Source organism: Mirounga leonina, unplaced genomic scaffold, assembly GCF_011800145.1.
Source record: "Mirounga leonina isolate KUSES-001 unplaced genomic scaffold, KU_Mleo_1.0 Mir_200, whole genome shotgun sequence".
Lineage (NCBI taxonomy): Eukaryota > Metazoa > Chordata > Mammalia > Carnivora > Phocidae > Mirounga > Mirounga leonina.
In genome coordinates this window covers 9,580,615-9,594,077 of record NW_023270503.1, presented here as the reverse complement: position 1 = coordinate 9,594,077, position 13,463 = coordinate 9,580,615, and the positions used below count along the sequence as shown (strand labels likewise).

At 50.0% G+C, this 13,463-nt stretch overlaps 1 protein-coding gene across 3 annotated transcripts in view; it reads right to left on the bottom strand.

Moving 5' to 3' along the window:
• UNC45B (unc-45 myosin chaperone B) overlaps window positions 1–12,591 on the bottom strand; it is a 30,185-nt gene extending 17,594 nt beyond the window's left edge. The window contains exons 1-8 of one of the 3 annotated variants that reach the window (XM_035026579.1): window positions 12,464–12,591; window positions 11,682–11,849; window positions 11,099–11,135; window positions 9,756–9,931; window positions 8,168–8,257; window positions 5,155–5,322; window positions 4,447–4,615; window positions 1,702–1,872 (exon numbers count right to left, since the gene is read on the bottom strand). In XM_035026579.1, the coding sequence (XP_034882470.1) occupies window positions 1,702–1,872; window positions 4,447–4,615; window positions 5,155–5,322; window positions 8,168–8,257; window positions 9,756–9,931; window positions 11,099–11,135; window positions 11,682–11,849 (979 nt within the window). In that variant the 5' untranslated portion in view covers window positions 12,464–12,591. Of the gene's footprint in view, window positions 1–1,701; window positions 1,873–4,446; window positions 4,616–5,154; window positions 5,323–8,167; window positions 8,258–9,755; window positions 9,932–11,098; window positions 11,136–11,681; window positions 11,850–12,217; window positions 12,327–12,463 lie in introns of those variants that run through there. The other 2 variants (XM_035026578.1, XM_035026581.1) reach the window with 2 other exon arrangements.
• Window positions 12,592–13,463: the final 872 nt, after the last annotated feature.

Here is a 13,463-nt window from a genome sequence, read left to right as displayed (position 1 = left end):
ACCACAGATGGGGTAATTTGCTCCAACAAAGTTAAGAGCTGTAAGTGATTCTGAGCACTTACTATGTGCCAAGAGCTTTATACACGTTACCTCGTTTAATCCTAACAAAAACCCCCTGGTTAAAAATCATTATTCCCGTTCTTTTTACAGAGCAGAAAAACCAAGACACAGAGAAGTCAAGTAAGTTGCCCAAGATCACGCAGCCGGTAAGTGACACAGCAAGGACACCGTCCCAGCCATGCCTGACTTCAAAGCCCATGATATTAACCGTTACGTCATGCTACCTCTGGGACAACTGAAAGCTTGACTTCAGAGCCAGGTTTTAGGAGTGGCTACGAGTTGGTCTGACCTTAGCTGACGCAGGTAAGCGGGGAGGACGAGCACTCAAGGTAGATGCTGGGAGGCATGAAACTCTGGACGCTAGGAGGCAATTAAAAGTGCTCAGCAGTATGTTTTCTGTCGTGCATGCTTTACCACCCCACAGAAGCACTGGCAGGGCTGGGGAGTCATGGAAGGGGGTTGATGAACCAACCCAAACTCCCCAGCCTAGCTCTCAGAGACAGCCACTGAATGCACCTGCTCTACCAGCCACCACCTCCCCAACCTCAGCCCCCACGCTGCCCTTCCATTCCCACCCTTGCCTTGAGCATCTCATTCCTCTTCTGCTAGAACACTCTGGACCTTGTCCTCATCCATCACTGCCCCTCCCTGAACCCAAAAGCTCACTTGACGCTGGATGTTCTGATGGCTCCCCAGTGCGAGTCTCCCAGACCAGCTCATACAATGTACTCCCAGTGTACTTTTTACACTAGTAAAAAGGCAGCTTTTTACTAGTGTAACAGGATTCGTGAGTCCACATTACTTTTACCCAAGAGCTCTTTATTTTGGTGCCTCGAATAACAAATATTGCTCCCCACCTGCCCTTGCCCTTAACTGTGTGGTTGGACCTCAGTCCTAGTGAAGAGAGAAAGAGGTCTATGGTTCCCCCTTTGAAATACATGCAGAAAAGACTGGGACTGGGGAGGGGAGGGGAGGTGCTGAGGGAGAAGGTTTATAAGCTAGAGTAATCTGTTACTGTACACTTTGCTGAGACCTGTGAAAACCAAACAAGGAAGTGCAATATCAAAAGAAGATCCATTTCAAAGGGGTAAAGCTAATCTGAGCCTTTAGAACAAAGGATGATCTATGCCCTATTAAACCTGTGGAGGTCATCACAGTAGATTATAAAGCCATGGGTATGACTCCCGAACAACTAAAGTTGATTTGGGAGAGGTGTAACACCCTGGAGCTGACCAGATAGATGGGGACTATCTGCTAGAACCTCATTCCTGTGCTTTATATATAGGAGACTTGATGCCGTTTCTCCCTTCTAGAAGGCCGTGGAGTATTTTGCCAACACCAAGACTTCAGGAACATTACCCCATGGCTGGGGGAGTCCTGTTTGTCTTTGGCATGGTCCCCCGTGGTGAGGTAGTTCTGCCCAGGTGTTTTTCAGTGTGTTTGGACATTTTCTGGGTGTGTTCAGGCCCTGAATTCAGAGCTGCGCCTTGATCTGTATCTTCACCAGCTCCTGGTGGTTCCTAACTGCTAATGCCTTGTCCCAGGCAAGGGCCACACCTCTTCTGTTTTCTGCTCAGCGCCAGAGATCCTGGTGCCCACTCAAAAGGCTGGAGTGAGCCCCCGACCCTCCCGCCTCCTCACCGTTATCCACCACATAGATGGTACGTGAGTTGTCGTGAATGGCGAGGTCCTTCCTAGGAACATTCTTACTGAGCAGGTTCAGGGCCTGATCCCTGCCCTGGCCAGACACCTTCTTACTGACCAGCATGTCGAGCAGGTGGCTGGTGATCTGCTTCAGGTCCTTCTTGGTGTCTGAGGAAGGAGACGATAGGGGTAAAGAGAGAGGAGGGAGTCTCAGATCTATAGGACCAGCAATGGCAGAAGCTTCCAGAAGGACTCCGGAAATACGGAATCCACTGCTTCCTGGATGTTGGAATTTCCCAGGAGGGTATAGTATTGCCCATCTCACCCCCAAAAAGGGGAGAGAAATCCCTAGACAATACCCCCAAGTGGACCTCCAGCCACTCTACACTGCGCCCTGACTTCTACCGCAGCTCACGCGTACTTGAACAGCTCTGGTTCTTAGAAAGTTCCTTATTCCTAGGCATGACTGGCAGGGAGCCAGGGGCACTTCATGTAGCTTTTAATAAACTGATTTAACAAAATGTTTTCCAGAAAAGAAATTCATACTCCTTACAGATATCTTACTCCCTGAAGATCCAGGCATGCCGGGGGCCTGAATTCAAGCCTCAGATGGGATGCCACATCTTCCCTGCCCACTGAGGGATTAAAAGGTAAATGCTTTTTCCTGCTTTTGCCCTGTCTGACTTCTCTACATCTTAGGTAATTTTGCTCTCATTCTAAGGTTGGAGCCAAAGGCAGGCAGGGAGGCAGGCGGGCATGGGGAGAGGCAGGGAGACAGGCAGGGAGGCAGGCAAGGAGGGAAGCAGAGAGGCAGGGAAGCAAGCAGGTAGGCAATGAGGGAGGGAGGCAGGCAGGCAGGCGGAAAAGGAAAGATCTCCCAAAAATGTCATATAAATGAAGGATGAAAGTTGAGGCTATCTCTAACTGGACAAGGAAAGTCATCTGTGGACTTGCTAGTTTGTTTCCAGATAAGGGTGGGTCACAAGGGTGAGAGAACTGACTTATTCTGTGAGGCTCCAGATGGCAGAACTGGGCTCAGAGGGGAATGGAAGCTACAAAGAGATGGATTTGAAATCAGTATTTAGAAGAATTCTTTAGCAGAGATGTCCAGCAGCTCTCTACTTCCCAAGGACGCTGTGGCCGCCAACAGAACCACCCCTTTCAGGGTCCGCCCCTTCCACTCTGGCCCCAGGTTGGTCATGGGACTTACAGCACTCCCAGGAGCTTAAAAGCACTTGCACGTTGGGGCTGGTTCATTGAGAATGCAGCCACCATGCTTGACAGACACCCAAGCTGCCCTCTAGAGAGGCCACAAAGAGAAAACCCAGGGTGTCCTGGCCAACATGTCCTGTTCGCCACCAGCTGTATGAGTGAGGCCATGTTGGACCCCGCAGTGGTTCTAGCGGGAAAAGAATGACTTGCTGACCATTACGACAATAAGTCAAAACCACATCAAGAACCTAGGGGGCAGCTGGGTGGCTCAGCTGGTCAAGTGTCAGCCTTCGCTCAAGTCATGATCTCAGAGTCCTGGGATCCAGCCCCTAGTGGGGCTCTCTGCTCTGCAGGGAGCCTGCTTCTCCCTCTCCCTCTGCCTGCCGTTCTCCCTGCTTGTACTCTCTCTCTCTCTCTCTGTTAAGGAAATAAATAAAATCTTAAAAAAAAAAAAAAAAAAGACTGGAAAGACACATATGGCAGTGATAATAATTATCTGGAGGGGGGGTTACAGGTAAGCGTTTTTTTTTTCATCTTTACATATTTCTAAAATGTTCCAAATTTTTCCAAGAAGTCTCTGTTACTTTTTTCTAGTTGTGCTAAAACATACATGAATAAAATTTATCATTTTAACCATTTTTTAAAAGATTCTATTTATTTATTTGACAGAGAGAGAGAATACAAGGAGGTGTGGGAGTGAGGGGCAGAGGGAGAGGGAGAAGCAGACTCCCCGCTGAGCAGGGAGCCCAACTGAGCCACCCAGGCGCCCCTCATTTTAACCATTTGTAAGTGTCTAGCTGAGTGGCATTAAGAACATTCACATTGTTTGCTGCCATCATCACCATCCATCTCCAGAACTTTGTTATCCTGTAAAAACCAAAACTAAACCACTCATTTCCTCTTCTCCTAGCCTCAGTGACCACCATCCTACTTTCTGTCTCCATGATTTGGACTACTCTAGATACCCCATATAAGTAGAATCAAGCAGCACTGATCTTTTTATCACTGGCTTACTGCATTCCACATAACATCCTCAAGGTTCATGCACGTTGTAGCCTGTCAGAATGTCCTTCCTCTTGAAGGCGGAATATTATTCCATTGTGTGTATAGACCACATTTTATCTATCCATTCACCCCTGCGTGGACACTTGAGTTGTCTCCACTTTTATTTTTATTTTTTTAAAGATTTTTATTTATTTATTTGACAGAGAGAGAGAGAGCACAAGCAGGGGGAGCGGCAGGCAGAGGGAGAGGAAGAAGCAGGCTCCCCTCAGAGCAGGGAACCAGGACCCTAGGATCATGACCCGAGCTGAAGGCAGATGCCTAACTGACTGAGTGACCCAGGCGCCCCACCTCCACTTTTAAGTTATTGAAAATGATGCTGCTATGCCTCTATTACTTTTATTATTAGAAAATAAATATAAAAACAAAACCAGGCCACCTCCACATACAGGGACTGAGCCGTCAGAGGAGGCAACTGACTCTCCCTGGCCCCCACCCCTTTGACAAACACGGAAGACTGCCTCCTACCTAGAACCAGGGCTTCGTCCTTGCCTCGATGTTCTCGTTTGTCCTCCCCTGACAGAGAGTCAATGATGGCCTGGAGCAGGTTGCAGACGGCCAGAGACATCTCCTCGTTCTCCACGGCCATGAGGCCACAGATTCTGTCTATCCGGACTGCATGGAGAATCACCGTGGCCTAAACCCCCAGCAAGACCCACCATCAGCTGCCTGCCCCTCTCTTCCAGCTGCCGTGCAGGTGAGGAAGTAGGGGACGACCATCCCCACCCTGCCCGTGCAGGAGGGAAATGAGCCCAGGCAGCCAGTGCCTCGTGGGGCCCAAGGTCTGGGAAGACCCGTGACACAAGCCATGCCTCTTTCCAGAAGCTGAAAGCTGGGCTGTCCGACACGGGAGCCACCTGCCACCTGGGAGCCATTGAGCACGTGCAATGTGGTGAGTCCGCATTGAGATGTGCTCTAAGTGTACGATACACACTGGGTTTGGGAGACTTAGTATGATAAATGCCAACCACCATAGCCTTTGCATTCAGCTCTGCCTCATAAACCACTTTCAATAACCTTATCTTTGCATAAAGGCATTTCAAGCTCGAAGGGAAATGCAGAGGATCAATCTCCGTTGAATCCAGAACCATACAATCAAGGATGGGGGGAGACACCTTAGACTTTGTATCAGGGTCTATTTATACTGGCCGCTCCCCGCCCACATGTCACCCTCACCCTCGCTCGGTGGCCACTGCACAAGCCCGACAGGGTCCGCACGGCGGCCAGCACCAGCTCGGGCCTCTTGGTGTCCATGAGCTGCAGCAGCAGGCCCACTCCGTTGTTTTGGAAAATCATCTCAGCCCCTGCTTCTTCACGCCCTAGGACGATGAGGTTGTTGGCAGCCTGAGGGGGGAGGACACAATGAGGGTCATGGAGGAGGTGGGGGTCCCAAAGTCTTGGCCAGGGGCCGATGCAGGGGCTGGTGTAAGGACTGGATTTTCTTTTCTTTGTTTTTTTAAGATTTTATTTATTTATTTGAGAGAGAGCCAGCGAGAGAGAGAAAGAGAGAGAGCACGAGCAGGAGCAGAGGGGCAGAGAGAGAAGCAGGCTCCCCGATGAGCAGGGAGACGGATGAATGTGGGGCTCTATCCCAGGACCCCAGGATCATGACCGGAGCTGAAGGCAGATGCTCAACTGACTGAGCCACCCAGGCACCAGGACTGGATTTTCAAAACATCTTTATACTGGATTCTTTCCCTGTAATCAAACCCCTGGAGATGTAGCCTAAGAATATGATTCAAAAGAAGAAACAAAGTAACTTGCATAAAGGCAAACTGAAATAGTGTATAGCCACTGAAGTCATAAATAAAAAGATGACCCAGCAAATTGGAAAAAAAGAAAAAGAAAAACACTGGTAAGCAGAATCCAAATAGTAGGTTCACTCTGATTGCACTTACATTAAAACAAAACTGTGTATATATGCTTATGGATAAGGACTAAAAAGTTAAATTAATTAAACAAGGAGGCCCTTAGAATGAGTGGCTTTAATGCCCTAGCAGCTAATGTAAGCAAACACAAACCTAAGCCTATAATGTCTCAGAGTTAAGAAATCAAAACTTAAGGGCACCTGGGTGGCTCAGTCAGTGTCTGCCTTCTGCATGGTCATGATCCCAGGATCCTGGAATTAAGCCCCATGTCCGGCTCCCTGCTCAGCGGGGAGCCTGCTTCTCCCTCTCCCCCCTGCTCATTCTCACTCTCTCTCTCTCAAATAAATAAAATCTTTTTTAAAAATTTAAAAATTAAAAAAAGTCTAAACGTAAGAACAACTATTACAGCCAACTAGGCTTTCCCAAGTAACGTAACTGCTTTTTTTTTTTTTTTTGAAAGATTTTATTTATTTATTTGACAGAGAGAGACACAGGGAGAGAGGGAATACAGCAGGGGGAGTGGGAGAGGGAGAAGCAGGCTTCCCGCAGAGCAGGGAGCCCAATGCGGGGCTCGATCCCAGGACCTGGAATCATGACCTGAGCCGAAGGCAGACGCTTAACGACTGAGCCACCCAGGCACCCCCCAAGTAACATAACTACTTAAGCTATAGCCAATCAAATAATCTGGTTGCTTCGTTTCCACCTCTTTTCTATAAGTCTTTCCCCCAGCTCCTGTGGGTGGAGAGCTCCTAACCACTTCCTGTTTGGTTGCTACCCCGTTTGAATAGATTTTGTCCAAATAAACTCAAAATTATTAATATGCCTCGGTTTATCTTTTAACAGAAGTGAAGTGTTTGCACATGGAGAATTCTTTTCCTTTAAAATTTTCCCTTGAATATGGTTTTGGCATTTGGGGTTTGTTTGTTTATCTGTTCAGGGCAATCTGAAGTTACAGGGGTTCTCAGGAAGGTGGAAGGTGGTGGGCAGAGAGAGCAGGAGATGGGTCTTGAAAGTTCTGTGTGAGTACTGATTCTGCGATGTGCTAGCTGTGTGAACTTGGGCAAGTCATGGCACTTCTCTGGATCCCAGATTCCAAAATTAGGCAGTTGAGCTAGAAAGTTCCCCAATGTCTTCCCACTCTAAAGCCTTGAGGATACATATACCTTAAAGGGCCCCAGATCAGGAGAGGAGGCCTCAGCAGGACCTGAGAGCTGGGGTTGGGGGAAGAACTCATGAGGCAGGAGAAGGTAAGCAAACAGAGGAGTGGAATGCTGGGGAGGAGATGGGTGAAAGAATCCCAGACAAGCGCCACCAGAACCATCATCACTCTACCTTGGGCTTTGTACTTGTCCAGGTACATTTATCAATAACAACTCACTAAGTCCTCACAACAGTTTGTTATAAAAGGTATTTGCATATTATATAGACTTATTGACTAACAAAAATTCTTCAGGCATTGTCTGTCAAATTCTTATAAATACAAAACATTCAGATGTTCGGGGCGCCTGGGTGGCTCAGTCGATAAGCAGCTGCCTTCAGCTCAGGTCATGATCCCAGGGTCCTGGGATCGAGCCCTGCATCAGGCTCCCTGCTCTGCGGAGGCCTGCTTCTCCCTCTTCCACTTCCCCTGCTTGTGTTCCCTTTCTTGCTGTCAAATGAATAAATAAAATCTTTAAACAAAACAAAACAAAACATTCAGATGTTCAATTTGTTTCCTCTGAAGAAAGACCAGAAGGGAACATTAAAAAAAAAAGGCAACAAATTTGGCTAAGAGGATGGTATCATGAGCAAATATTTTCATATTCAGGATGAATTTTTGCAATAATTTATAATGGAATAGAACATTATTTTAACATGCCATTTTTAACGTTCTCAGGGTGGAAACCACGGTATGGCAAGTGAGGCACTTGCCTTGGGTGCAAAATTTACAGGGACATCAAAAACCTCAGCAATCAAGATAAATAATATCTAGTGCAATATTTTAAAATATCAAAATCAATGCAATGCAACGCAAAAAAAAAATCCATGACGAACAAAATATCAAAAATTTAAATAAAGACTCCAACCCTGCCACATGACTCCTCCTCAGTCTCACTCTAGTCCTGGACTTTATAGCCAGAATTAGGGAATTTTCCAAAGTGCTTAAACTTTGGCCTATTTTTGTTCACTTCTTCCAAGAGGACGCCCTCCTCCCCCTCCCCCCCCCAAGCAGTCCGGGAGTCACTGTCCAGAGATAGGGGCCAGGCCTGCAGCGGAAGCAGTTATGGGGGTGGGTGCCCCGCGTGCGCCCTCTGCTGGCCCGCCGGTTGCCCAGCACGCACCTTCTCTAGCTTGTCAGCTTCACTGTTTTCGTCCAGGAGGATCTCGAACATCTTCTCTACCCTGGAGTCCGTGGAGAACTGCACACGGAGCTGAGGAGAGAGGAGGGAGTGGGGAAGGAGGCAGGCAGGGGTCCACATTCCAGGTGGCTCAGTAAATATTAGGGTATCTCCTCAGGGCCCCTACCCTGTCACTCATTCATTCAACAAACATTTGCTGAACAACTCTTACGTGCCAGACACTGTTGCAGATGCTGGGGGTAGAGTGGTGAACAATATCAAGTCCTTGCCCCACAAGGCTGACAGTCTAGTTAAGTTCGCTATTCCACTGGGTCATCACAAGTCTTGGAAGGCTACAGATCATCACCCCAATTTTGCAGTCTAGTTAATAATTAGCTATTATATACTTACACATGGGCTAAATCAGAACTAGGTGTCTAGGATCAGAAATCTGAAGCAGTTTTGAAGCATCTCTTCACACAAATTAAAACCGTTATGTTTGGATGTCTCATTCCTCACAGCCCCAGCCCAAACTCCTGTGCTCTGAATCTACCATAAAATGACCCAACTGAGCATCACCCCGCATTTGTCAGCTCCTTCTGTACTTCCTACTCTTTTGTTCTGCTGGTCCACAGCCCTGCCTATTTCCATCCCTGGCTCATTTCCTCCTAGGGGGGTCTCTCGTTGGCCACCTCCTCTTGGATCACTCCTCTCTTTGTTTACACAGCCGCCGAGTCTGCACTCGGGACAGTGTGCTGGTGGCATGGGGCTGCCCCAGGCACAGAGGAGTTACTGAGTCTTGGAGCAAGGAACTTAGTGATCTGTTACCCTCCTGCGCTTACAGAGGAGGAGCTGACACCCCAAGGGATCCCTGAGAAAGTTAGTACCTAAGCCAGGACTAAGATGCAGGAGTCCTCACCTCTGATCCAAGTTCTCCCCACCCCACTCCATTATCCTAGAAAAGATTTCCTGTTCCTCCTGGCTCCTGACTCTCTATCATTCAGCAATACCCTCTCCTCAATACTGTCTTTGTCCTCCTAGAAAGAGAGGAAGATCATGTTACATATATATTAAGTTACAATTTTTTTTTTTTATATCTCCACCTGAGGAAGGGAAAAATGGGGGGGGGGGATTGGACCTGAGAAACAAACAGGGTTTCAGAGGGGAGGGGGGAGGGGGGATTGGTTAGCCCAGTGATGGGTATTAAGGAGGGCACGTACTGCATGGAGCACTGGGTGTTATATGAAAACAATGGATCGTGGATCACTACATCAAAAACCAATGATGTATTGTATGGTGACTAACCTAGCATACTAAAACTAAAAAAAAAAATCTCCACCTGAAATTTAAGAGAGCCATGTTCTGGTCCCGGCTGGTTTGCTCCCTCAAACAAGCATCTCTGATCATTCAGAGATGGGTGGATGCGTGCATCTGCTTGGCTCTTCTACGACGCCTGCCTGTGCCAGGTGTTCACTCCATCCAAGAGTGGAGAGGTAGGGTTGGACCTCCCCTGGTGGCCGGCTTCCCTAACTTGTCCCTACTAGGAGTGGGGGGGAGCCGGCCAAGGCTTGCGGGAAGGAGTCGAGCTCACCTTCTCTTGGATGCTGGTGTTGAGCCTCCTCAGCGTGTCCTGGAAGTTTTGGTTTCGTGGCTCGAGGGTGGCACAGCGCTGCACGTCCTTGAAGGCCTGGTCCAGCTTCCCCAGGTGCTCCAGTGCCTGGCATCGCCGATACAGAGCCTTGATGTCCGAGGAGTTGATGTCAATAGCTAACGAAGGAGACAGGGCCGCCTCAGGGGCCTGGGCTGCAGACTACCGTCCTCCCTTCCCTGCCACTGTCCCCAGTTGCAGGGCTTCTGTGTCTTCAGTGGAGATTATCCACTCATGTGGACTATCTGGCCCAAGGCTCCCCTTTGTCAGGGACGCAGTAAGAATCATAGTCTCAAGGTCAGAAGGGAGCTTAAGGGCCATCTCATCTAGCGCCTGATGCTTCAGTCTCTTCTACGTCGTGATCCCAGCCAAGTGCTCATCCAACGGGTACTTGCATACCTCCAGCAGTGGGGAGCTCCCTCCTTCTCAAGGCAGCCAAGCAGCTCCATCAAGAAAGCCCTTCCCTCTTCCTACCTGAAATACATCTCCCTGTGAGTTTGCCCTTTTGTCCTAAGTTCAGCCCTGGAACCCCTGAGTTGAAATCCAATCCTTCCTCCTCGTGACAGCCTTTTAGGTATTTGAAGGCAACTCTCCATCCCACCTGGGAATTGCCTTCCCTGAGCTAAATATTGCCACATCCCTCAACTGCTCGTCAGAGGTTGTATTTCCAGGCCCAGCTCCAGCTGCTTCCCTCCCTTCTGAACTCACTTCAGACTCTCTCTCTTCCTCCTAAAAGAATAGTAATCAGATCAGAACACAACACCTGCAGCCAAGAGAAGTCTTCCCATTTTGATGATGCACTTAAGCCAGCATGACTGAAGTTTAAGCCTAAATTGAAGCTAAAGTTAAGTTTAAAGGTTTTTGTTGTTGTTGTTGTTGTTGATTTTAATGTTCATTTCTCCCTGGTCCCTGTGGACTGGGCTATTGCCTCCCTCCTCCCCTCAGGGAGCCCGATCCCACAGAGTGAACTGGGTGATGCCCTGGTCCTGGGGCCACAGGAGGACCATACCCTAATTTACAACAGAGGAGGTTGTGCATTACCATGACATAAGGATTTTCGGAAACATCTTTTAACAAAAGTATCTCCCTTGACCTATGATTTAACATATAATGAGAGTTGCAAAAATGCAAAAATTTAGGGATGGCCTCTCTGGACATCTGAAGTCTGCCTACAATGCCTAGGATGACATTTACACGATCTGTAATTCCTTCAATTGATAAAGAGCCTCTTAGACAAAACAGGGATGCTGGGGGGGGGGGGGGGAGTTTGGGGGAGGGGCGCTCACCTCTAGAGGCATCTGAAGCTGCCTGAACGTAGCTCTCCTGAGAAAGGGGGAAGAAGGAGCCAGGGTTAAGGTGGGCCCAACGCGGAGGCAGCCAGAGAGGGTTTGCTGGGGAGTTGCTGGCTGTCGGGGGCCCAAGGGCGGGCCCCTCGTTCGCTGGGCATGGAGGAGTGGATGAGCTCTGGCATTAGGCAATCTTGGGTCTGAATCTGGGCTCTGCTGCTAATTACCTGGGAGATCTTGGCAGGTTATGGAGCCTTCTGAGCCCTGAGTTTGTCATCTGCGATATGGGCACGAAACAGTAGCTAACTGGGCTGTTAGTAAGATGCCTCGAAATAACATTTAAAAACCCCTGGCGTGATGCCAGTGCCCATTAGGTTGACTCCCAACTGGAGGAATTTCTGTCTCCGGGAGGAGTGGGTCAGGCAGTGGGTCTAGGAAAGCAGTGGGAGGTGCCCTGCTCCAACCTGAGGGGTCTGGGAGAGAGGGCTGGAACAATGGACAATGCCCATCAGGCTGGGGGGCTGCCTCCACACCCCTGCCTCCCAGCCCTGGCCCTCAGCCTCCCGCCCTGCCCACTCCAGACCGTTTTTAGGCCACAGGCTGCCCGGTTCCGATAGAGCGTGGCCAGCAGCGCCTTATCCTTGGTCAGCTTCAGGGCCTGGCTATAGCTTTTCGTTGCCGCCTTGTAGTCCTGGAGCTGGAAATGCCTGTTCCCTTCCTCCTTCAGCTGCACTGCTTCGGCCTCCGCCATCTGTCGGGACAGGAGCAGCTCCGTCTGGCCGGCCCCTGACTCCAGACCCGGAGCTGGACTCCTGGCCTGAGGTCTGGAGCTCCACGGTCTCCTCCGACCAGGATGGAAGGTGAGGGTTCTGCCTGGAAAGGACCCACCCCCATCCCCCTCAAATCCATCCCCCCCGGGAGGACTTGATAGCATTTGCTTGGAGAATAGCATGGTTGAGGGAGTCTCAGAGTCCCTGTGCCTCCCTCTCCGTCCCTCCCAGCAGAACAGGTGAAGCCACCCCACACGCCAAAGGCCCGAATTCTCACTGCAAGCCTTACAAGTTCTTCTCTGTCCCCCTTCTCCCTCCCCAGTCTGGGGCACCCCCCAGGGGGGCTAACTTGCTTAGAGGACAGTGCTCCTGGTCTGTCGTCCTGTGACGCTGCTCTGCTGAGCTCCCTCGTGAACCCCCGGACACCAAGCCTTAGTCTGTCCCCTCCCCCACTCAAGAGGCTTTATCGCCCCTGCCAGGGGCTCCAGACCATATTTGGCCACAGGGGCAGGTGCCCCTGGAGTCTGTCATTGATACTCAGGGCCCTCCCCTCCCCAGACTGGACAGTCATTACCATGTGGGAGCACTGACTAACCTCTGCCCCAGCGTCCCGTTCAGGGGCCGTCCTGGACTCAGGCACTCACACCACAAAGAGTGAGAGAAAGATCCAGAAAGGAGAAGACCCCCTCCCTAGGCACAGCTATAATGCCCCTTGTCCCTGTCCATCCCAGATAAACAACCTCCTCTCCCTCCCCCCAACCACTGCTATTTTGGGAGCAGAGTGACAGCTGAGGGGCTGGCAGACTTAGAGCAGCTGCCCAGGTCCAGGACCAACTGGAGACTTCCAGAAATGCCCTTCTGGAGGGCGGAGGGATGGAAGGGGGGAGGAGAGTTCCTTCCCCTCTTCCACTTGCCCCCAAGTCCCTTAACCCCTCCGGCACTCATTGCTGAAAAGGTCCTTCCTTTTCAGAAGGACAGAGAGGCTTGCAAACTCGGTTAAGTGCAAGTGAGTGCTTCGTTTCAGTGTGCACACCTTCTCCTGCATCCACCATCTGTATGGAGTGGAGGCATTCAGTCTACCTCTCCCAGAAGACTGAGAGCTCCCGGACGATGGGCTCTGCATATCTCGCACTAGACTACAGTCTTCTCCTTGAACAGAGCTGGGTCAGTCTAGGAATTCCCTGAGCCCAAGGACTGTACCCCCACCCCCAATCCACCTCAGAACTCTCCTGGTAAGCTGAGTCTCGGAAGGGGATCTTCCTGGGACAAAAACTGTTTTCACTACCAGAGCAGGTCTCCCCTGGGGCAGGACTTGTTTCTCCCCATCTGACTGAGGGTTCCTGAGACGAATTTTTGAGTCTGTTCCTACTTGGACTTAGAACTCTCTCGCCTTCCAGTGTCTCCAAACCTGGGTCATGAGCTCCCTCCCGGGGGGCAAGAACAAAGGACAGCATCTCATGCAGTTTGGCTGTCACCCCCCCCAACCCCTCAGCCTGGCACAGAGCCGGTCAGAGTCAGCGCCCAATGCGGGTCTCCTCAATGAATGAATGGATAAATGAATAGTGTCTCCATGCTGATGCTTTGCTTCACTTACC